At 34.0% G+C, this 25,570-nt stretch overlaps 1 protein-coding gene across 2 annotated transcripts in view; it reads right to left on the reverse strand.

Annotated features, from left to right (window-relative positions):
• Positions 1 to 24,429, reverse strand: part of Ziz (dedicator of cytokinesis protein Ziz) — a 71,036-nt gene extending 46,607 nt beyond the window's left edge. The window contains exons 1-22 of one of the 2 annotated variants that reach the window (XM_089651414.1): positions 24,323 to 24,429; positions 23,499 to 23,637; positions 21,441 to 21,613; positions 16,692 to 16,995; positions 16,181 to 16,352; positions 15,637 to 15,823; positions 10,828 to 11,131; positions 10,519 to 10,736; positions 10,235 to 10,425; positions 9,562 to 9,806; positions 9,208 to 9,407; positions 8,958 to 9,081; positions 6,851 to 7,111; positions 5,789 to 5,902; positions 5,240 to 5,422; positions 4,990 to 5,127; positions 4,702 to 4,900; positions 3,747 to 3,977; positions 1,796 to 2,056; positions 1,313 to 1,445; positions 952 to 1,095; positions 414 to 625 (exon numbers count right to left, since the gene is read on the reverse strand). In XM_089651414.1, coding sequence (XP_089507540.1) covers positions 414 to 625; positions 952 to 1,095; positions 1,313 to 1,445; positions 1,796 to 2,056; positions 3,747 to 3,977; positions 4,702 to 4,900; positions 4,990 to 5,127; positions 5,240 to 5,422; positions 5,789 to 5,902; positions 6,851 to 7,111; positions 8,958 to 9,081; positions 9,208 to 9,407; positions 9,562 to 9,806; positions 10,235 to 10,425; positions 10,519 to 10,736; positions 10,828 to 11,131; positions 15,637 to 15,823; positions 16,181 to 16,352; positions 16,692 to 16,995; positions 21,441 to 21,613; positions 23,499 to 23,600 — 4,096 coding nt within the window. In that variant the 5' untranslated portion in view covers positions 23,601 to 23,637; positions 24,323 to 24,429. Of the gene's footprint in view, positions 1 to 413; positions 626 to 951; positions 1,096 to 1,312; positions 1,446 to 1,795; positions 2,057 to 3,746; positions 3,978 to 4,701; positions 4,901 to 4,989; positions 5,128 to 5,239; positions 5,423 to 5,788; positions 5,903 to 6,850; positions 7,112 to 8,957; positions 9,082 to 9,207; positions 9,408 to 9,561; positions 9,807 to 10,234; positions 10,426 to 10,518; positions 10,737 to 10,827; positions 11,132 to 15,636; positions 15,824 to 16,180; positions 16,353 to 16,691; positions 16,996 to 21,440; positions 21,614 to 23,498; positions 23,638 to 24,318 lie in introns of both variants that reach the window. The other variant, XM_089651415.1, reaches the window with a different exon arrangement.
• Between the last annotated feature and the right edge of the window lie 1,141 nt (positions 24,430 to 25,570).

A 25,570-nucleotide genomic window follows, 5' to 3' on the forward strand; every position in this document is an offset into this window, starting at 1 on the left:
TTTGCCTATGTATATAAACCCTAGTTTAAGACAAAAATTGTACCAGTCTGAAGATGGTCCTAACAGGCTGAAACCGGTCACGGTCAAATAAAAACAAGTGGAAAAAAGTTTAAAATTGTGTTCTTTATATATATTTTTAGTGATGAAACTGTTGCCATGACTTGCATGCTTGGCCTAACATACAAGCTGACTTAACCCTAGGTATGCCAGCGGCTCAAATTCCAGTTGTGATTGTTTCAGAAGTGTAACAGAAAAATGAAGCATCCTTATTGGCCAGTGGAAATCGGCAAATAAAATTTTCTAGGCTGGTTTTAAATCAGTTAATTATTTATGTCTGTTTTTTTGTTGTGTATGTCACAACTGTTTATGCCGAAAAGTAATAAAAAGTAAGTAAAGTAAGAGATTAAAATTACCTTTGTTAACAGAGAGAAGCTTTTCTCTGTTAACAGTGTTGTTCTTTTCGGGAAGTGACGGAGGTTCTTTAGAGAAATCAGGCGGACTCATTCTGGCCGGTAATGTTCTCGCTTTCAATGGTTTACTTTTAGCCACATTCTCCGGGGTTCCGTTCCTCACATCAGCCATTATCATCTTTTTTCCAACATACCGGAAGTTATCTATGCAAATTCTGAAATAATAAAAAAAAATGTGAAAAGGCAATAAAGTATTGAAACTTTTTTAGAAGACATTTTGAAATTCATTCTATAAAACTGCATGAAAATTTGTAGAAATATAAGTTTATTGATGAGAAGGTGTGGAACCGATCGAGAGATTAGTAGTCTAGTGGAAAATGTCATCGAAGTTCCCACCCAGGCGCTGCGGGTTAGATCCGCTGCTAGCTGGGTCCGCCATCGTTGCACAAGCAACTTGTTCCCCTTACTTCCCCTTCAGATTATTCGTAACACGGGAATGTTCTTATAAAAAAAAAATAACAATTTTTTTTAAATTACTTACTCGAGTACACTGAAGAATGAATGAAGTTGATTTTGGGAACATTGCTTCCACCACTCCAGTAATTGTTCATCATCCATGTATTTCAACACAAACAAAAAGCAGAACAACACATCTTGAATCTCACTCTTTGACAATACCCCAAAACTGGATAACAAAAGACACAAATTTGTTTAAAAAAAGCTATCTGTAAATATGCATGAAGCAAAACAAAGGGTACACAAAATGCCTGTGTAAATTTACATACATACATAAATTGAAGAAAATAATATGTAATTGACGAATTTGATATGAAAATATTAATTTGTATATGTATTGAAATTTGTATATGTAGTGAAAATATATATGTATTTTGGATGCATACCGATTAACAGAATCTGATTCTTTGTCCAATATTCTATGTGTAGTGTCAGAAGTATGGTTAGCGGTGTAACCATCATTTGACATTGTCGAAACATCCGATTCGAGAGAAACATTAGATGCTCCGTTGTAAAGGCCTGAAAAATATGAAACATTGAAATCGCAATATCTACAGAAACCTTCCATCCGAATTAGAAGATATCAAATTAATATTTTAATGCATAACACTGAAGAGATAAACTGATAGAAGTGAGTTGTGGATGTGTCTCCGGTGTTCCCGGAGAAAGATCAATTTTATCTTACTTCGGGTGGAATCAGTCAAACATAGAATTTCTCTGAACAAATAATTTTATTAGCCTGCCTTGGGTCTAGTAATCGAAAGGTAAATTGAGGACATCAGTATTCTTTTGAATCGGTAGAGATCACACTTCTGGGGAATTTCTGTTCAGTGGTTAATAATATATATTTTAATTTACTGCAGACTTACCGTTGCCATGATTTCCAGTCAATGGAATAAAAAACGTTGATTCTTTGATAAGAGTAGAATTTCTAACGGGACTAGGTTCGTCAAAGTGTAAAGTTAATCTATTTCTCTTTGGTGTGCAAATATTACTATTAATAGTGGAATCTTTAGGCTGGCAAGAGTTGGGCGCTCCGGAAACCACAATATTTATATCACCGTTTGATTTTTTCAAACTGCCGTTGTGTTCAATAGACGGGTCTCTCAAAATCAATCGGTGGATATTATCTGAAAAGAAAATTCCATTTAGTTCAATAATATGTAGGTACATATTTAACGAAGGCATGATTATTTAATGATACACTAGCTAAAATTTTGCGTACTCTGCGTAAAGCCTTGCATTGCCTGGGCTTTATGCAGTTTTTTTAAAATCTAATGTAGACAGTGACCTTCCTCAAGTTTTGAAGGTCAAGTGGGCAAAATTTCATCAATGTCGAAATAAAACTGCCACCCGCCACTAACACTATTCTTTATACAAATAGATGTACTTGAGGGGTTTAATAAACTAAAACTGGTACATGCGCCGTACTGCCACATTTATGATGACGATGTACCAATTCACCGAACTCAAGTAGCCAATGTGCCTAATTTATTTATTTATTTATTAATTTTCGGGAAATTGACAGTTTTCATTTCTTTCGGTTTGTACATAAGTATTATATAGCCAAAATAAAATCAATTATGGATTTCCTCCTTGTGACTTTACCTCTACTGAGACAGCATAATAAGGAATATGTAATTAAATTAAATTTGTAAAAACGGAATATGAATTCAAAAATTTATACTAAACAAAAGATTATATAAAACGAAACATTACAAACAAAACATTTATCAATACATTTATACCCATAGAGAGAGGTTGTAAATATAAATCAAATCATAATGGAAATATAAACAATAGAGACATAACATTATTCATAAACCATCAGAGAAATATTATTTGATGGACCTCTTGTATTTGGTAAGTTCGCAATTGAAAATATCCACCTTGGATAATACGCTATTGTAATTATTGCAGAGTCCGTTCAGGCAAGAATTCTGCTTAGAGTTCGTTTTGCATCGATCCACCCTGAACAGGACAGAAGAGCGTGTTGAACGCTCAGGTACATTGAATTGAATCTTATTTAGCAACTCTGAGCATTGAATATTATTGTTAACTACTTTATACAGGAATAGTGCATCCTTATGATGCCTCCGTACACTTGGTGAATCAATTTTAAAGTATGAAGCTGCCTCTGCATAGTTATTAAATCATACAAATGACTTGTAACAAAGATATTTTGGGAATTTGTTTTGAATTGCTTCATTTTTTTATATGGATTTTGTAAAATGGAGACCAAACAACTAATGCAAACTCCAGATGACTTTGTACTTAGGCAAAGTAGAGTTGCTTCATTAAGCAACTCTACATTATATCGATGCTATTAAAAAGTTTTGTGTTTCTTATGAAGAAGCCTAACATTTTAGCAGCTTTATTTGTGATTTGATGTATATGAAGGTTAAATTGTAGTTTACTATCAAGGGTATCTGAGATTGTTACAATGTTGTTGTTGTTGAAAGAATAATTAAATAATATTTTCTTCTTCAAATTTTGCAAATTCACTTTGTGGCACCATTTTATTAATGAAATAAATTAAAACAATTTGTTTTTACCACGATAATCTTTATTTTAAAAAAAATCGACATCGTTCTCGAAACATGTCGATTTTTTAAAAAATAAAGATTATCGTGGTAAAAACAAAGTGTTTTAATTTATTTCATTAAATAATATTTTATTTTTATTTCTCGAAAAGACAATGTGATGGCATAACATGCTGATGTATGGAATTCGCTGGTTTGGTGACTGCTCTCTCATGTCCCTCTGCTATCACCTGTATGTTAGCGAAATTGAGAAAATTTAAAAAATATATATACTGACCACAGACTATGGGTAACCATGGTGCGTATAGTGATGCAATCCTTGCTCTAGCAGTTTTCCATTTATACCTGTCATCAATTTCATGTTTTATCAGCAGTTCTTTAAGAATGGATAAAGCCGACTTCCGCTTCTGGGGAGCTTCATTCAGAGACAAATGAACTTGTTTCAGTAGAGTTCCCGCCAAGAAATGCCTTTGGATAAATGCTTCACTTGGTGCCATATTTTCTGTATCTATAAATTATAAACATATTTATGGCAAATTTAATGCATTTAAAAAAGGTAAAGTTGCCGAATTCCGCCTCACGCACGCAATTTAAAAAAAAATAGCACTTGAATTCAACTTAATTACTACTGGAAACCAGACTTTGAAAAACTTGAATGAATGAATTAAATGAATTTCAATCTTGTGACAAACTCGATCTGATTCACAATTTCAAACGAAATTGATTCTCCATTCCTTACCCTTGGCCTTGCATCCTACAAATCCGTTAATGGATTTACCTGCATTTACCCTTCTTTTAATATCTGTTTCAGACTTCCCATCTCTCGTAAACATACCCAAAATTCCCAAATACACAAACTCATCCACCTGCTCCAAGTATTCATCAATCACAACTATATTGCACACTGTTTTCGTATTCTGTCCTTCAAACACATGACTTATGCCAAAGTATTACTAAAACTACAAAAATCGAAAGTACTTCAATTGTATTTTTTGCTTGCCACTTTGAGATTTCTACAGCGCATCTAAATATATTGTAACGTCATTGTGATATACCTTTTTCCGCACCCAATATTCAATCTGACATAACTCCCCATCATTTGGTTTGAAGCATTTTTGAAAATGGAATGTGGCTCACAAATCCATTATTATTTTTCTAGATAAGCACTATAGTTTAGGTTCCTACTTACAGCAACTTATTTTACTCACATATTGATTTAATATTTTACTTACCGACGCACCAATCTGACGCAGCAAGCCGATCGTGTTGCAGGGGAAGGTTAAATGCAATGTAATGTTCGTGCTGGCAGATAATTTGGAGAAAGGCAAATTTAAAGTCAAAGAGTGCTTTCGGATCGCCGGGCTTAAACTTATCAATGTATATCTTTATCAATTTGAAAATAAATCCACGGTCCATGAATGTTAAACATCTCTGTAAATAAATAAATAGTAAATGTGAATTTCATTGCAATTTAAAATACTGCATAACAAACAATGAAATTATTTTTTAAAGTTACATACTTTTAAGAATATAGCAATATTCTTGTTTATACTGTGAGTTTGGACTGGCTGTTGAAGAATATAGGATGGCTCCAGAGCAATGACTAGCTTCTCTATGTGCGTATTGAAGATCTCTGGAAATCTTTCACTGCGGCACATCTAAAAATGAAAGCACATTGTCATAGTTTCACATAAAATCTGGTCCTTCAGCTGAGAGCTAAAGAAAGAGGGATTGGTTATTAGTTATTACAAATCTAAAGTGTGTACGTACCTTGATTCTCCCAGTGTTAAACAAGTACTGTGCCATACTTTTGGTCATGATATGGAAGAAGAACTCCGAGTGTTGCATGAACTTGTGGCCAAGGAGGAAGTCCTGCTGGGAAGGCTCCACAAAGGAAAAGAGTGGGGCCATGAGGTGTTCGTGAACCCCGTTACCAACACACACAAATACATACTGAAATAAAGCAAAATAATACATTAAAAATTCAAACAAAGAAATTGTTCCATCTGACTTGGCAATGTTATGCAATATTGAACACTAAAGTAGTACTCTCTCTAGAGCCCATTATCGCATGAAATTGCTTGGTCTGATGGAACCTTGTTGTTCCAAGGGCACAAAACGATAAATAATTGTTCTTTATTCATACGTATTTTAGCAGATTTTAGAGTTCCAGGTAAAAAATGGTCAAAGATTTTCAGTTTTACCGACTGTGAACTTAATGGATCAAATATGCAAAAGTTGTCTATACTATATGCTTTAAAAATCTCATATATATATAATATTATGATACAACGGAGTAGATGCGGTTTAGTCCTTTACCTTGATGTAGCTCTCCAGAAGATCTTTTCTTCCAACATCGTATATCATGTGCACCAAGTGAACCATTAAACGGACTACATGAACTCCTATTTCTGATGTGCCTTTGACTGTCGCCTGAAATGAAAATATGAAAATTTTAATTTCTAAACTACGTATATGTATCAACAAAAAAAACTCACACTAAAAAAAGCTACTAAATCAGCATCGTATCATATATCACCGGATGATATTTAACTTTTACAATGCTGGCCGTTTCAAAGCAATCCCTTAATGCGGCCGGTTTTAACCAATGACATTACAAACTATAGACATGTTGTAGAGATCTCAAAAGTGGCAAGCATAAGACACGGTAATTGTCGTACTTTTGATTTAGTGGTTTTAATAACAAACTGTCATGCATTGCGTGAGGTTGTGTGCTATCTCTAACCAAAATGTGTAAATAAGTTCCAAAATGTCTTTGTGTGTGATGAGAAAGTGTTTCCATTACAAGAAAAACACTAGTAAAGCCAAGGAATAACATTTAATTTGTAAATACATGCAAATTACTTATTATTATAAAGATTTTCCAGAAGAAGCGCCGTTAGAGACAGCAAGATAGTGAACATAGCAACACACAAGTATAAGAAGGACAACCTATTGGCAGTAGGTTGCCTAATATGTATGTACATGGTTCCGTATTCGTCTTACTGTAAGCATATCTTGTCATCTTAACACATGATGTAGAAAGAAGATCGTTTTAAATACGAAAACGCCGCCAGATGCCATGTATAATATGTTCATATGCACATATTCTTTGAATGCTTATCTTTGTCATACATTAACAGCAAATAAATTAAGAATTTACTGGAAACAGAGTGTTTGTTACTTGTCACATTTACATTGTCAGACCACAACATGGGTCCAGATGTATTGTAATGTCATTGGTTTTAACCTATTGTATGAGTTTTAGTGAAACTCTATGGATCACATATGCGACATCCACGTACGGGGATAGCTGCCGATGGACAGATATGCAACAGCAGCATAGATCAGGTTAAAAGAGGTTATTTACTGTGTACTTACCAAAAGCTCAAACAGTTGGTTCAATGTGGTTGGTAAGAATTGAATCAGGGTTGATGAATGCATCGCATGCGCAGCTTTAAGTATTTTACAAGTCTCCACTTCTGAAGGAACAGCTCCTGTTGGTGATTTCACTAATTTCTCAGCGTGGCTGAACAGATTGTGGAGATGTTGATCGCGAGATAAAATTGTAGAGTCCAAAATTAACGAACATTTGAATAGTGGCTTTTCTCCATCGATCCACACTGTCTCGGGTCCTGAATTCTGATGGTAAGAAAAATAGAATAAATTTCTGTAAATTGTAGGAATTACGTACATAATCTTTTAAGACAATATATGTTAGCGACTCTCAAACAAAATTTTGAAACAAAAAAAAGATTCAGTCGCATCTAGGAATTGAACCCAGGATCTCAGGATCGAACTCGGGATCTCTATTATTTTTTTCATATATACAGCATAACGTTGCCATCAACAAGTGAGCCGTGAACTCACTACAGTAGAACCTCGTTAATTCGTGAGTTCCTCAGCCGCCCCTTCAAATTCGGGTGGTATCTTTGAAGTAAACTGGTATTAATACCAATTATTCCCGTTTAAATCGAATTTTTGCAGCCGATTTCCGTCGCGATCGGCCCTTCAAGTTCAGTTATTCTAAGCAAATTCATAAAAATACCACACATTTCCGCGTAAATCAAATTTTCGCGGCCGATTAACGTCGCGGCCGGTCTTTTAAACTCGGATATTCGAAAAATAGATATATTTATGCGTAAACCGAAATTTCGCGGCCGATCCTTTAAATTCAGATATTTGAAGTAAATTTCGTAAAAACACGTCAAATTTCCGCGTGAATAGAAATTTTGCGGCCGATTTCCGTAGCGCCGGATCTTTTAACTCAGATATTCGAAGTAAATTTAGTAAAAAATACGATATTTTCCGCGTAAATTGAAATTTCAGAGCCGATTTCAGTCGCGCCGGATCATTGAAATTCAGATTTTTGAAATAAACTCGTAAAAATGCGTTATATTTACGCGTAAATTGAAATTTCGTGGCCGATTTCCGTCGCGGCCGACCCTTTAAATTCAGATATTTATAATAAATTCGTAAAAATACGATATATTTCCGCGTAAATCGAATTTTCTCGGCAGATTTGCGACGCGGCCGGCCTTTTAAATTCAGATATTTGAAGTATATTCGTAAAAATATGATGTATTTCCGCGTAAATTGAAATTTAGCTTTCGAATTCAGTCGCAGTCGACCCTTTGAATTCAGATATTTTAAGTAAATTTCGTAAAAATACGTCAATTTCCACGTAAAACGAATTTTCTCGGCCCTTCAAATTCGGATATTCCGAATAAATTGGAAAAAAATACGACATTCCAGTGTAAATCGATTCCGATTTACAATATAATAATACTAATTAGGGCTATGTATAACCACGTAAAAATAAATTTTTCGGCATTTTATATATTTTAATTTTCGCAAAAATCGAAGTTTTTCGAATTACACAAACAAATTTTGTATGAAAAAAAATTTCAGTGGATATTTTTTTGGCGAAAATTTCGAATTACGCGTTTTTTTAAATTATCGGGGTTCTAATTAACGGGGTTCTACTGTATTGCCGTGATCGTTATAACTAAGTTCAACTGTATATGTAAAACTTACGGAAGAAATTCTCTAAATTATAGTAAAAACCCTATCAAAATCCATTGCATAATTTAGAAGAACTAAGCACTCAAACAGACAGATGCAGATAGCGACTTTGTTTTATACTATTTAGAGGTTTGATTTTTTTATTAATTTTAATACTGAATTTTCATTTGAGAGTCGCTAATATTGTTTCCAATGATGAAATATTACAATTTGAAGGTTTATTCATTAATTTATTCCAAAAATAAAATTTAAATAAGTATTTTTATCTTTACGAAGTTCATATAATTTTATGAAAAACCACAAATTATCCTGATCGCTCAGAGCTCCATTGTATGTTCCTTTTTGACAGTGCTTCATTTATGATAAGGAGGTAGAGGTCATAACAGAGCCATCAGCGATATGCCAACAAATTATATCCCGTTTGATAAAGGGTGAGAATTTGTTTAATATGTACTACACTTACCCCTTTTCCCAAACCCAAGGGTTGAATTGACAGGTATCCCGAAGCCAGGTGGGTTGCAACAGGAAGGTTTATTATCTCTTCAACCAATTTTCCAGACTTGTTGAGAAGAGATACCCAAGAATAACTGTAAATGTGTTAAAAGGAGTACATAATATAATACCTACTGAAACCATTAATTTCAGTTCTGTCTATTTGTCATATGATTGTTATCTGATTAAATCTGACATAAATATTTACAATTAGTTCTTACCCAACGCAAGTTTCTACTCCGCAATCCTGCTTCTTGGATATATTACAAGAAACGTGATAAAAGGTAAATAGAATATGGTGTGTGGTGGTTAGCATGACAGGTAGTCTTATTTTGATTTCCTCAAACCAATTTGGACACGTATTGTGATGGACGACGGAACACATCTTCTTATTCATTAATCCATTGCTCCCGTAAATTGCCTAATGAAATAATTACATATTAAACACACTAACCACTTTCCATAAAACATTCATTGATATGTAGTTCAAAAGAGCTACGGTAAGTAGGCAATTGAAAAAGATTTTGATGGTGAGTAAATGTTTTGTTTGTTAATGGAAGTACGCTTGAACTCACATTTAGTGGTACTGCTTCTCTCGAATCACTGTCTTTCAATTCCACCGAGCATGCTATGTTTCTAGCTCTGGCAAATGATTTTTGAGAGTCAAAATTCAACATCATTGGATAAATATACAGATGATTAACGTAAGAGGTGAAAGGATGTTCGAGGGCCGTGTTAATTGTGGACACTTCTAGAGAGCAAGGAGCCGTTGGGGGCATTGGAAATGACTTCACCGGAGCCCATCCGCAAGTTAAACTGTCTGAAAAAATTTATTAAGCACTTGAAAGACGATTGAAGTACAGATTCTCAAAATAAAGTAGGTGAAAACGGAGGGTGCTGCGATAATTTAAATTGTTTTAAAAGTCAACACCAGGATGATTGAAAAATAGGAGAAGATTCTACATAACTCTTATCAAAAATAGATGTTAAATCAAAAATTTTAAAAACCATACGGAAGAAGAGCTCAATTTGAGTTTTTTTTTTTAAATAAAAATAAAAATTGAGTTGTCATTTTTTCCCTCCAGTCAACCTGCCAGATTCAGAAATCAATAGTAACAATATCACATTTGAACCTAAAATATTTGTTTGTTTTAAAATCGGTGTTGCCATAGTAATGAAAAAAATTGTTGCATTTATTAAATTTCAGGAGTGTGATTTTACATATTAAAATAATGTAAAGAAACTTACTAGGGGGTTGTTCTAAGCAAGACTGAATGTTGATTTTTATCCAACCAGGAATCAGAGTCAGCTTCGATAACTTTTCAGGCTTACGATAGTCAGATAATACTTTAAGCAAATCTTCGTCTGACATCCGGCCAGGCTCTTGGCGATAAATGGCTGGAAAATCAGGTCCTGTATCCAATTCATTGCTGTATAATCTGTACAAATAATTAACAAATAATATATCTCAAAACAATAACTATGCATTTATGCATTAAACAGTGAGTTCTTAAAATAAATAATTATTATACCTGAATAATGGTTTTGCAGCCCACGCAAATGGCATTTTATAGGAAGCAAGCCTGTTGGCATAAGACTGCACAGTTTTGTGGACTTTGAGACCAAGCCTCGGATCTTTGGCAGCTTTGACGTATGGCTCTGTCACTTGATTAATGGTTCCTTGAAGGATTTTATCAATTCTCACCACAATAAAAATATCAGGATGAGGATTGTTAATTGATAGAATTGCCTGAAACACAAAATGAATATAATAAATAGCAATCTTGAAGTAAAGTAAAGAGAGTAGTGGCAGGAATTATGATCACATTACTTCTTCTTACCTGCTTTTTGCTTTTAAACCAATCATCAGGCAATAATTTCAGATCTAATCTTGGATCTATCTCAGAATGTTCGTGGCCCAATCCAAAATTAGTTTCCTCAACCATCAAATCTTTCACGGCTGGATGGTTTAAATTGAAATAAAAGTTTTCCGACAATTTCTTCCCATTTCTGGCATCAAATAAGGACAAGTAGGTATAGTACGGTTCCACTTGGCAGAGTAGCTCCTTATCACCATCAATTGGTGCTTGCAGTCGAAACTTTAAACTTTCACATTTCAGCAGGATGCGTTGACCAAACTGCTCCCTAAAAATAACATATTAATTTATGTAACTCCAAGATGATTTTTTTAAATAATGTTTATGGGCATTTTTGCCAAAGTTTTATCATTTTTTATGCTTTCCATTATATTTTTAAGTTTCCAACAAAAACCACATTTTTGGTAGTCAGGATATTTTTCAGAGCAGAAATTCTGGGACTAACTACCATAATACATATTTCTCATTGCTCAGAATACTAATGAAGGGTTAAAATATAAATACTTCAATTAGCATTTTCAATTCATTACATGAATACAAAATGATTTTTTTTACTAGCAATCTTAAAACTAACTTAAAAATTAAACAAGTACAGAAAGATTAGATTTTATTAGCTGGGGGTAGTGGGTGGGGTAATTTGGGGGAGGGGGAAGGGGGCGAGAAAGGTGGGAGGAGTCAACTAAACAGGGAAACATCGTGAATAAAGATGACTTACAGGGTGCTATTATTTTGTTAACTAAATTAATTTTTGAATTACAAAATTTAAGTAACAAATGTACATTGGAAAATAAAATAAAAATGTCTAGAAATTGTTAAATAGTTTTTTTATATTTCTTGGGCATTAATGCCCAATTTATTATTGCTGGGGCAGTTCAGTTATGTACAAAAAAAAATATTAAAAAAAAACTGTACAATAATAAAGTAATTTTATAAACTATTCATATATTAAAAAAATATATATGGTCATGGAATGGAACTAACGGATTCTATATCAGAAATGTTAAACGTAATGTTTTTTCAATTATTTTCTTATATTTTTTTATTACTATATACTATGTAAGCTATTTAAGAAACCTCCAAATTAATCATGCACACCCAAAGTTAATTACCAAATCAGACTTCATTGAATGTAGAAATGGGACATGGTAAAAAAAAACTACCTTTTTGAATTTAACTGACAGTTGTAATTTTCTCAAATCTAGAAGTTAACTACAGAATAATTAAAATGTACACCTCTACCAAAGGTTCCAACTGCAATTTGAAAAACTGGTTTTCAATTATTTTTTCATGAAATGAAAAAAAAAGTGATGTGGCAATAATGTTTAAAATGAATAAATAAATAAACGAAATCAATAAATAAAATTAAATAAATATATTTTTTTTGTTATCAGTAATTTTAGTTCAGTGTTTAGACGAAAACATGTTTCATTTCAGAAATGATGTGTTTATTTAGAATAATAAAATTGGAAAGCATATTTCATTACCTTTCACAGAAAGTTTTTAGTTTTCAGATTCGTCCAGAAATGTACCATTTATTTGGATTTTATTGCGAAGCGGAAATACACACAAATTCTCCTACTTTCATATATGCCAGAGGTCTGAGGGGTTAACTGACTAGTAAAGTAAATTAATAAATTTTCATGTTAAAAACATATAATTTTTCGATATATAATAATACGTAACTAAGAAAAAGCCAAATGAAATCGTGGGACTAGACAAAAACGCAAAATACGGCAAAAATGCCCGTATGCCTGCTGAGTGAAGATTTCCCCAGATAAGTGCCCGGGCGAGGAAGTTCCAGAGCTACTCTATTCGAACAGCTTTTGTTTGGATTATTATTTGTTTTGTATGGATTTTTATTGGTAACTATTTCCGGCAGCAATATCATCCCAAAAACAACAGTCAAACTTCTCGGTGTCAATTTAGATTCAGACTTTTCGTTTAAAAGTCAAATAAATAGGACTGTAAGCACCGGTTTTTTTCACCTAAGACAACTTTAGTCTGTCCGAAGAAACCTTCCTACAGAAGCAACAAAACTACTTATCAACGTACGTAGTCTAACGTCTCGATTACTGTAACGGCATTTATGCCAGCCTTCCAAAATATCAAATTGACAAACTTCAGTCAGTGTTTAATGCAGCAGCACGGCTCATAACCGGGGTTTCAAAATATTCGCACATTTCAAAACACCTTCGTAACCTTCACTGGCTCAAGTGCCCTGAAAGAATCCAGTACAAACTGTGCTGGATGGTGTTTAAATCCATCAGTGAAATGGCCCCACCCTACATCTCTCAACTATGCGTCCCGGAAAACACTGGTCTGAGGCAGTCAACTCTTAGATCAGCAACATCATCAGCTATAGGCAGACTGATAGAACCTAAGCGAAAGCCAAATACCAAGTTTGGTGATCGCGCTTTCGGAGTATCTGGGGCGAAAGCTTGAAATAAACTCCCTCCGGAACTAAGATCCATAACAAGTCCAACAGAATTCAGGTCTGAACTAAAAACTTACCTTTTTAAGCTGTCATACCCTTAAATTAAATATACCATTCCTAAGAGAAAGTCCAGTTATATTCAATTTTCCAATTATGTCCTAAATCCTGTATCTAAATTTCGCTAATAAACAATTAGATAATGTTAATTAAGTGTTAATCTCAAGTGACCTACTAGGTAAGTATTGTACTTTATATTATCTCGATCACTGTAGAAATGTATTATAAATTTGTACAGCGCCCTTGAGGTGATTTTGTACAAAAACGGCTCTGTACAAGTCATCCAATTATTATTATTATTATTATTTGTAGTAGCTACGTTACCCATGTAGAACCTCGTTAATTCGAAATCCAGCGGACATCAAAAATCAAATTTCGAATTAACGAATTCCCACGTAATTCGAAATTTTGTGAAAAAAAAAAAAAAAAAAATACGCCGTTAATCGAGATTTCGCTGCCGATTTTGGTCGCGGCCTACCCTTTAAATTGAGATATTCGTAAAAATACGATATATTTCCGCGTAAATCGAGATTTTGCAGTATTTTTCTGTCGCGGCCGGCCCTTTATTTCAAATATCTGAATTTGAATTCGTAAAAATACGATATATTTCCGCGTAAAACGAGGATTCGCGGCCGTATTCTGTCGCGGCCGGCTCTTCAAATTCAGATATTCGAAAAAAAATCATAAAAATGCTATATATTTACGCGTAAATCGAAATTTCGCTGCCGATTTCGGTCGCGGCCTACCCTTTAAATTGAGATATTCGTAAAAATACGATATATTTCCGCGTAAATCGAGATTTCGCGGTAATTTTCTGTCGCGGCCGGCCCTTTATTTCAAATATCTGAATTTGAATTCGTAAAAATACGATATATTTCCGCGTAAAACGAGAATTCGCGGCCGTATTCCGTCGCGGCCGGCTCTTCAAATTCAGATATTCGAAATAAATTCATAAAAATGCTATATATTTACGCGTAAATCGAGATTTCGCTGCCGATTTCGGTCGCGGCCTACCCTTTAAATTGAGATATTCGTAAAAATACGATATATTTCCGCGTAAATCGAGATTTCGCGGTAATTTTCTGTCGCGGCCGGCCCTTTATTTCAAATATCTGAATTTGAATTCGTAAAAATACGATATATTTCCGCGTAAAACGAGAATTCGCGGCCGTATTCCGTCGCGGCCGGCTCTTCAAATTCAGATATTCGAAATAAATTCGTAAAAAATATTATATATTTCCGCGTAAATCGAATTTTGTCAGCAGTTTTTCATCGCGGCCGGCCTTTTAAGTTCAGATATTTGAAGTAAATTCGTAAAAATATGTCATATTTCGGCATGGATGGAAATTTTTCGGCCGATTTCCGTCGCGCCGTATTTTTTCAACGCGGATATTCGAAGTAAAGTTAGTAAAAATACGATATATTTACGCGTAAATCGAAATTACGCGGCCGAGTTTCGTCGCGGCCGACACTTTAAATGCAGATATTGGGCGTAAACTCGTAAAACTACGACATATATCCGCGTAAAATGTATTTTCTCGGCCCTTTAACCTCGGATATTCGAAATAAATTTGAAAAAATACGACATTCCAGTGTAAATCGATTCAGATTTACAAAATAATAATACTAATTAGGACGATGTATAACCACGTAAAAATACAATTTTCGGCGTTTTACTGCCACGGCTGACTTTTAGATTCAGATTTACGAAATATTATGATTTATTTTCGCAAAAATCAAATTTTTTCGAATTACACGAACAAATTTTCGTGCGCGGACAAAAATAAATTTCGAATTACGAATTAACGAATTTCGAATTAAAAAAAATTTTGTATGAAAAAATTTTTCAGCGGAAATTTTTTTTGCGAAAATTTCGAATTACGCGTTTTTTCGAATTATCGGGGTTCGAATTAACGGGGTTCTACTGTACCAATAAGCCTCCACACTGATGGTTTGTGACTAGAACACAAAAAACTGACCGAGAGACCGAACAATGAGGGGACGTTAGGAACGACGAAGAGAGACGAGCACTTGTGTTCTCTCTAGGTAGTCTTGCTACGAATGTAGAGCTGATAAAATGGTTAGGTTCAAATCAAAAAGTAAGATAATATTTGGAAAACGTTATGATGGCATGTTGGATTTTACATATTTATATTTTCAAATTATAATTTATTGGATTTTGTAGGGTAGATTATGGATGCCCATGGAATGGTTTAAGATGGAAGAGGATACAATGGGGAACGGTCGGGGAGTATTACCAACCATTATTAAAAAATACCAACTTGAATGGTTCCACTTGAGGTTCTGGGGTGGAGCAAGAGTTATTTGCGAGCATGAAGAGATTTCGGCGAGAATAGGCGCGGGCTGAGGCGATAGTAGCGCTGGTTTCTTTAGCGTAACTAATCAACTGTGGGTTCATACTGTGCTCTAAGCCCTTGAGAGTTCCGAAAATTGATGCAGGAGGAATATCTGAAAAACAAATAAATTACTGTAAATTAATGGTTTGGCAGCAAATGATGATCTTCCCAAAATAATCACTTGATACATGTAAGAATACATTATTCCAGCAATATTTAAACAAAGAAACATTACATTATAATTTGGGAGGCAGGAATGGGTATTGCTGCCTCGGGAAGCACTTATTGGATAATCAACACCCCAACTGGTTCTCTATGTTTTGGTTCATGTGGTGAGGTTTGTCCGGGTCTTGGTGGCAGATGCTTCCATAGTTTTTTTTTATGTATTTTAGGTGATAAATATATGACCCCCGTATTTGAACACCAGCTGAGGGTTAAATAACTTAACAGTAATAATAATTACACTAACCTTGTTCCAAATCTTCCTTATTCACAACTTCTTCCAACTTATTTTGTTGAAGAATAGAATTCAAAGTAGTCATCCAACTTTCCAATTCGGATTCAGTTTCAGTGGCAAATGTGTATCCTTTTGTGCTTGTGTCGACGCGAATTTCAAAACAGTTGCGTGTGCGTTTAGGGTTCTGAAATCATAACAATACAAACTTATAGCACAACACCATTATCCGTAAAATATTAAACTTTATACATAATATTAAAGCAATTATGTATTGTGTCAATACTAACAAAAATCAATACATAATAACCCATTCAGATACGGGTATAAAAGTAGCTAGGCATCATACTGTAGCTGGTTACTTTTATACTCAAATCTGAATTAGGAATAGGAACCGTCAGTGAAATGTGGCACACTAAATACAAATTATTTCCGATTTGGATCTGCACACAAGTGGCTTCAAATCTGTCCTAGGGTACATTGTTACTGTCAAATAAAAATAAAACAAACAAAAAGTCAAACTTACTTTTACAATTTCCGTACAAAGATCTAAAATAATGGACTGCTTAGCATCTTCTCTCTTATCGTCCTTATGAATATCTAATATATATGAGCCATCTACATGCTGCCTTAAATAGCAATAGCGCTTTTTAAAAGATTTTGAAGCTAAATTAATAAACATCCGATCAGACCCAATCTCGGGCCCTTTGAGCAGGTAGCCCTGTTTCTTAATGCAGGCAGTCTTGGTATTATTGGAGTCCTTTTCAAGGATCTGGACATCTATATCACTTTCATAAATATCTTCTTTTATCGAAAGGATATTTGGTAATCTGTAACAAATAAACAATTATTTTATTTAATTTTATGAACTGTGTAATATAATTACTACTTGAAATGAGAAACGCGTATCACTGGGATTGTCAAAAGAGCAAATCCAATAACATATTCAATCAGGAAAGCCTTCCTTGACCTAAAACGGGACATGGTGTTAAAAATATACAAAACATAAGTGCGACCTCTCCTGAAATATGCTTTCCAAATATGGAGTATGGAGTCCATATTTTGTGAAGGATATTGTAGCTCTATTACAGAGAGTACAAAGAAGATTTACAAAAATACAAAGAGTTTTGAAAGACCAGCATCATATGAAGATAGACTCAAGGAACTAAGATTACCAACGCAAGGGAAAGGGGACTAAATTGAGACTTTCGAAATTTTATCTCTACAACTCCCTTTTCTAAACAACAACTATAAAGTTGCCCTGGCATCCAAGAAATCTTCACCATCAACAAAAATACAATCCGTAATATCAAATCAAAAAAAGAAACTGCCTGCTTATTAAAAAAATAATAATGTATAATCAATATGTCACTCCCAAAAACCGGGCAAGTGTCCAATTAGTGAAAGCAGCGAATTATAGAGCACACATACAAAATATGCTAAATATTAAAACAGGTATTTCGTAAAAACAAACAAATGCAGCTATTGATCTTTCATCAAAATTTTTTTTGTTTGTTTGTAGTTGAGATGTCATTTTTACGATTGCAAGAAGACCCCTTTTTGTAGACTTATTCAAACAAAAAATGTGGCAGAAATAAACAAACAAAAACGCATGCAACAGTTACTAGAATACACAGAGGACTAACCGAAATGTCCTATAACAACAATAATGAACCCTGGTGACTGGTATAACGGACAGTGAGATCAAGCTAGACGGCGGTATAGTAATTGAGTATGTAATAAGATAACTCGACCTGTCAGTGTACAAAGCTTGGCGCTCTAGTTTTGGCATGCGGCGGGCTAATGAGTTTTACATAAATATCTGTGAATTTTAGAGCTTGATTTAGTACTTTCAACTAGTATAAATAACAGCAGATTGTACATAGTTGTCAGTTAATCTAGAGGAAGATTACCGAGAGCGTACTGTATTATGAATAGATGAAGGCATTACAAAACACATGAATTATTTTTTAAAAACCTTTTAAATAACCGTCACAAATAACCTTACAATATTAGAATTCTTTCTATATCCATCAATAAATTCTACATTACTATTATTATCTTTTTGAAGTGATGTGCATTTTAAATAATGTATTTAAAGTCACTCTTATCAAAGAACTGCAAAATTTATAAAACATGTCTCATAAAAAAAAATTGCATTGATAAATCTTCAGGTCATTTGACTAAAGTATGCGAATAAACTTATATCGCTGATACAAAAAAGAGGAAGCTCGGGCTGGCACAGCGCGTGTATAAACAATGCACCTCGAGTTAAGTTTAGATTTGTGGAAAATCCTTTGTATAATGATTTGTGTGCAAGCACTAGTAATACATTGATTAACAAGTCACAGTGTCCCCAAAATATCTAGCAAGATATGCATCATTCCCGGGCAGTGGCGGTTTTCTCTAATGAGCGGTTGTACATTGAACTCCCAGAGAAAAACTACGGCGAACGAGACTCAGTTGAATTATAAAATTACTACAGTTTGAACGCTACTACTAAGACCAAAGAAAAGATAGACCTTCCCTTAAGGGCTAGAGGAACAAACCAACTTATTTATTTATTTAAACGCCATAAAATGGCTTTTACAATAGAGTACAGAACAAGTAATGTGTACACAAAAATATTATTGCAAGTGATACAGTTGTTAATAGAAGTGCAGTTAAACAATACATAATTAAAAGAAATATCTACTAGTGTAGTAATAGTTGAATGAATACTAGGTTTGTAAAAGACCTGACATAAATCGAGGTATGCGGTGTTTATGATAATGAATATATTAAGTTTGAAGTTTTTTTTTTAATAAAATATTTTCCAATAAAAGTTTTTACATTTTACGTGTTTATAGAGCAATGTTTTTTTCCAAAATAAAACTCGCTGGGACTTTTGAAGAATGTTGGTGACAAAAACCGTACATACGATATGGGTATCAAATTACGCGTCTCGACTTACAGAATCCGAATGGCTCGGTGAAAAAATGATCAGTTAAATCCTTGGCACTTTTTTTTCTCAAAATTTCCATTTCTTTCTAACCATACATATATTTTAATACATTTGTGGTCACACAGTCAGGTTAGGTTAGAACATGGGAAAAGGTATTAGAATTAAATCACAAACCAGTCTATACAAACCTAGCATAGCCCACAAACTACTTGAAAACTGGGATATAACTCTAAAGGGGACGCGAGCAGGCGTTATATAAGGGGCAATTTTTTGTTACAGAAAATAGGTATTAGAATGAAATCACAAACCAGTCTATACAAACCTAGCGTAGCCCACATACTATTTGAAAACTGGGATGTAACTCTAAAGGGGACGTGAGCAGGCGTTATTAAAGGGGCAATTTTTTGTTACAGAAAATAACATGGAAAATAGGTATTAGAATGAAATCACAAACCAGTCTATACAAACCTAGCGTAGCCCACATACTATTTGAAAACTGGGATGTGACTCTAAAGGGGACGCGAGCAGGCGTTATTAAAGGGGCAATTTTTTGTTACAGAAAATAACATGGAAAATAAGTATTAGAATGAAATCACAAACCAGTCTATACAAACCTAGCGTAGCCCACATACTATTTGAAAACTGGGATGTAACTCTAAAGGGGACGCGAGCAGGCGTTATTAAAGGGGCAATTTTTTGTTACAGAAAATAACATGGAAAATAAGTATTAGAATGAAATCACAAACCAGTCTATACAAACCTAGCGTAGCCCACATACTATTTGAAAACTGGGATGTAACTCTAAAGGGGACGCGAGCAGGCGTTATTAAAGGGGCAATTTTTTGTTACAGAAAATAACATGGAAAATTGGTATTAGAATGAAATCACAAACCAGTCTATACAAACCTAGCGTAGCCCACATACTATTTGAAAACTGGGATGTAACTCTAAAGGGGACGCGAGCAGGCGTTATTAAAGGGGCAATTTTTTTTTAAAGAAAATCACATTTAGGTTAGGTTATATATATATATTAATTCAACATTTTCACCACATTTTTACGCATTACATCACATCATAAATATAAAAGTAGGCACACACCTCTCGCTTCACCCGCATTCAACGCCAAATCATACATTCAAAAGTATTTTTACCCATTAGTTGCCTGCAACAGGCGAAAAGCTAGTAGTAATTAATATAAAGTGAATATATGATAAAAAAATATATATAATTATGCTGAGCGGGTAAGTGGAGTGGGCATGTCCCTTTCAGTGATTTGTCAATAAATAAATCTGACAGTCTACAGGCATTGAGCATTTTAGAATCACTATTTAGATTTGCACGCTGCATAACACGTAACAAATAACAAATACACATAACAAATCACAAAATTGAAAATCACATCAGGCGAACAAAGATTCGGCTCGTTACCAAAATTGAATATTTTATTAAGAGTATTCAGTTAGACAATTTTACAAATGTTTTATAATTTACTCAATGTGCTGTTGTATTGTTGTGTACTGTTTTTTCGATGTGCATTCGTTGGAGGTCAAAGTATGAATGATGTCATAGTTTATTTAAGACATGCTTGAACCTTCTTGGTGCCAGTAACATGGTTACGTAGTTTGCCTCCAGCTCGTCGAAATGATATCGTGATTTCGCGTTAGGGCATGTCTACGTCTTCTTTGGTCTGTGGCCCCTACGAATTAACTCCCTTTTCTGAACAAGTCGACGGTCCCGAAGAACAATGTTGTTTGATATTTTGCATTAAGGCGATCCGCTATTCACTAATATCACCCCTTATGTAGATGGCGATAAGGTTTAAATTCAAGATGCAAAAGAAAAACATAGCATAAAATGGCTTAACCCCTTATAATTAAATATAATTGGAGAAATATAGTATCAAAACCAGTCAAAATACAGAAACAAAACTTTAAACAGCTTTACTGCTAAACTACAAAAGTTGTACATCCAACATTGTAATTCGGAACCGTCGAAGTTGTGACATTATGATTAGTGAAAAGGTCTGTACAGTAAATTACAGAATATAGCTTCTTAACCACGTGGCAGATTTTGATACAATGTACGTTTTTAAGTGAATGTAGATCGGTAACCGGATAAAACAGAACCGTGAAAAAATAGAGCAGTGACAAAAAAAAACATTGACAAAACAGAACATGATGAAATAATAGGTTATGTGTGTTTTGTGTTCGTTTTCTTCACTTTTCTTCAATGTTCTATTTTGTCATAGATCATATTATTAAACGTCATCCGCTGATAGATCATGTACGCGACATCCGCATACATCAGGTTAAAATAAAATAATATAGTAACCTTGGCAAGTCGAGATAGGAACTTGAGTATGCGTTGTATTTGAAGTGTACGAGGTTCCAGCTGGACGCGTAGCTGAGCAGGGCCTGGCGGGTGAGCAGCGGACACGTGGCAGCCACGCGCGCGTCCGGCACCGTGGTGTTGACGGTGCGCCATCTTCTTGGCAACACCACGCACTGGAATTCAAATACAAAGATTAACAGACTGACTTTTTTAACCACATATATGAAGTTGGTGAGGTCCCCGCTGTACATATTTTGGTACATTATAAGGCGCCATCTTCTGGTAAACACCACTAACTGGAATCATAATACAGTATAGTCTCTGTAATCCGAACCACCAGGTGATGGGTGGATCGATAACACAAGACGTTAACCATTGAACAAAAAAGTTTATTTTCAGCAGTTAGTTCGTCATAATTTCATGAAATACTATTTACAATTGGTATCTTTTCATATAGCTCCATGTCCAATCAACTCGTAAATTAAACCCATGTAAAAATAAACTAAGATCGTTGACATTTTGAATTATCGTGATGATATTTCGTTTGGTTTTGCAATGAAAAAAGAAATGTGCTCCTGTATTGAAAAGAAAAATATCATCTTCTTCATGGGCAACACCACGCACTAGAATCGAAATACAAGGATTTACGGACTGACTTTCTCAACAAACCGTGAAGTTGGTGGGGTCGCCACTGTACATAACACCCCCCCCCCCCCCCCCCCAACTGCTAAAAAGGTTAAAGCCTTAGTATAGATCAACAAATGCTGATCTGAATATTTAACTTTTATTATAGATAGAATTCATAAGTCGTCATTTAAAAATGAATAAAACACGCTGTTTGGTTGGTACTACTGAACCTACAGTTTCATCACAACCAGTCTACCTAAGTAATTTATCTATGGTTTAAAACATCCACATCAGGGTTGTAAAAATTAGTGTAAAATTCCCCAAATTCCGGGAATTTCTAAGATTAAAGTTTTTTTAATTATTTGGTCTTTTGCAGGGAAAATGCAGGGATTTTGGGCATTTTTTAATTATCCAAGCATATTGAAAAAAATATATACAATTATTGTGAGAACGCATTATACTTTGTTTTCGACACAGCATATTTTCAAAAAAATGTCTATTTTTAAAGGCTGAACGAAAGGGAATAATAAACAATAAATGTTAATTTAAATGGAATTTTGTTTCATTTTGAGGGTAATTTGAGGTAACTTGTGGGGATTTTGAAAATCTCTACATCTCTTGTTGTGTATTTTAGAACATATTCATTGGCTACTCTGGTCCACATTCGCATTTAAACTGATGAAAATAATATGTAGGTTTTTAAACACCGGTAAATTGTCAGTGTGGTCATGGATGTAACTTTGCACTTTGATTCAAAACAATATCATTAGTGACGAGATGCTAACATTTTGCCTAGTGTTCTTCGCAGAATAAAAAACATCTCGACTTCCATACAAAATTCAGTGACGAAAGAAAAAAAAAGTAGGCTTCTTGAGACTGGTCATCGGTGATGTCACAGGTCACGTAAATAGATTTGATGCGTTTTTTGGAGACCCGAAAAATTAAAACTTAGAAAATTAATTTTACTATTAAAACCAACTATAACAATAAAAAATATATAAACAGGTATTTAAGATAGAAGGTTTATTGATAAAAAAAAAATATATTAAAAAATGTACTGCAGTTCCTCATTAAATCAGTCCTATCCTGTTTATATCACTACTAGTTGTTACACGGCTTTCCATGAATTTCTAGACTGAAGTGGAGTGGAATAAATAAATGGCGTTGACTCTTATTTTTTGACAATTACATAGAAACATCTAAGCTCCAACAAAGTGACGATGCGAGCTAAAAATAATTTCATTGACCCATAAATTCCAGGTTAAAAAAATGGCAACATTTCTTGCTGTCAGACCTCAGCTGGTTAGCTTAAAGAAAAAATATGTGTTATATTAACATGGAAAGTATGGTAAATATGTGTTATAGTAACATGGAAAGTTATTAAATATAATAGCGTAAAAACAAAAAAATTATATTATTTTAAGCACTCACTGATACATCATCGGTGGGGTAGACCAATATTTCCCTCAGTGAGTCATTATGTAAAATGGTTTTATTTTTGGCTACAAAACCTTCAAAGTCCATCGGGTTCATTGTAATTTACTTGTCTAGCCACCCCACCCCGCCTTCGCTGAAAACAAATAATGTGTTTTTTTAAATCAAATTACAGACAAAGTTTACCAAAGAAATCGTTCTTCTCTAAATTAATGTAAATACTTGGAAATGATCAATACATATTTATACGCTAAAATAAACAATCAGCCATTAGCTATTCTAGGAACCATAATATTATTATTCCGCAAAAAAACAAGTCAGGCAACATGAAAGACTTGTTGGAATGTTTTCTGTTAAAAAATAAAGCACTGCATAGCATACTTCCTTCAAAATGAATCACATAACTACCTAGTTAGGTTTTGTCAATTTCATTCAATAGTGATAATATAAATGTGTGGTTAACAATTGACCTCAAAGCAGGATGCGAAGATAGTGTTGAATTCAAAGATGTCACATAACATGATAAGCTGTTTATTAAGTTCAACTAACTGGGAGTTACTAAATAGAGAATAAATAAGGAAAAATGTAAACATAAAAATTACTAAAGCACGTAATATTTTGAGGGGAATAGCGCAATTTGTTATTTATTATTTAAAGCGTTCAAATAACTTAATTCCCTGTTCAAATATTTATTTTAATCAAAAAGTAATGAATAAATATATAAAAATAAATTTATAATGACAGATCTGTTAGCCCAATACGACCAACTAATTAGCAGGCATCTATAATATAAAACCTAAAAACAAAATTTTCTTACTTACTGCTCGAGAAGTGTGCGCTATAAACACTAATAACACTGGTATTAACGTTAGAAAAGACAGAAACAAATGGAAAACAATCAACTCCTACTCCCACATCCCGAAATGACAGCAAACGTGAGCAGAGACAATAGTTTAGTCATAAACAAACCACTCTCAGATTGGTTATGGTCATGTTATGGTTAATAGACAAAGATAATGCAAATACTGCAGTATATACCAGTACGGGTGTAGGTTCATTTATGCCAGTACGCATGCGCAAGGAAAAACTAGCAGTTCTGCAAACCGGTCGACGAGAGTGGTATATTTATGCGGTCGACTGAATATGCTGCTGCTTTGCCTTAAGTGGTTAATTTATGCTTCGGAGCGTCGGTACCACGCGCCACTCCAGAAAGTCCGAAAGTAAGACAACGGTTTGCAGCGAGGTGCTTTGCAGTGGCGATTCTTCCCTTAAGTCAATTTGTGTTTGACCCCCCAAAAGACAACGATAATAATAAATTATTTGCTTCAAAACAACTGGTCTTACTTTTAATTTATTTGAAATGTACCGATGCCTGTCTTTGGGATCAAAAACAAGCAATACGAAAAAATAAAAATGTGAATAATTTAGTATTATTTTCGAAATGGGACATAAAAATAAAATTAAAACAATCAGAACCATGAACAAGAAGTATTTTTTTTTTTTTTTTTAAACTTCCGATTTAGTTGTCCGGGTTAAGTCTTCCCCAAAGGAAAAACTTAACCCTTCCACTCACTTTTCCACAAATGATCAGCTAGTCAATCAACACTATGTAAGTGCATTATATAAGTAAAATAAATACAAAACAATACAAGAACAACAACACGTCAAATCACCAGATATCAAATGGGAAAAAAAAAATTCACCGTCTCCAGATATTTTCATATCAGAGGGTTCGGCTCGGTAGAACTTCTAACAGGGCCTATAAATCCTACTGATCCCTCAACATAAATATTTAAAAAATCTTTTGTTATCCTACATGTATTCAAAATGACCGACTTTTGCATCTTTATATATAAATTTTTTGATAGATCTAATACGCCTAAATTTTTAATTAGAGAGCTAGGTATAATGCCAGTAGCCGAAATAACGAATGGTAATATTTTTATAGTCTGAGAATGCCAAATTCTTTTTATTTAATTAGTATTATTATTTCAGTGGAAGATACCCTAAGTATCATCCTGACATAAGACCACCATTAAAAGTTTTGAAAAGTTGCTTGAACACGTTGC

The sequence above is a fragment of the Hesperophylax consimilis genome, chromosome 4, assembly GCF_061612785.1.
Source record: "Hesperophylax consimilis isolate HC1 chromosome 4, BYU_Hcon_1.0, whole genome shotgun sequence".
In the NCBI taxonomy this organism is placed as follows: domain Eukaryota; kingdom Metazoa; phylum Arthropoda; class Insecta; order Trichoptera; family Limnephilidae; genus Hesperophylax; species Hesperophylax consimilis.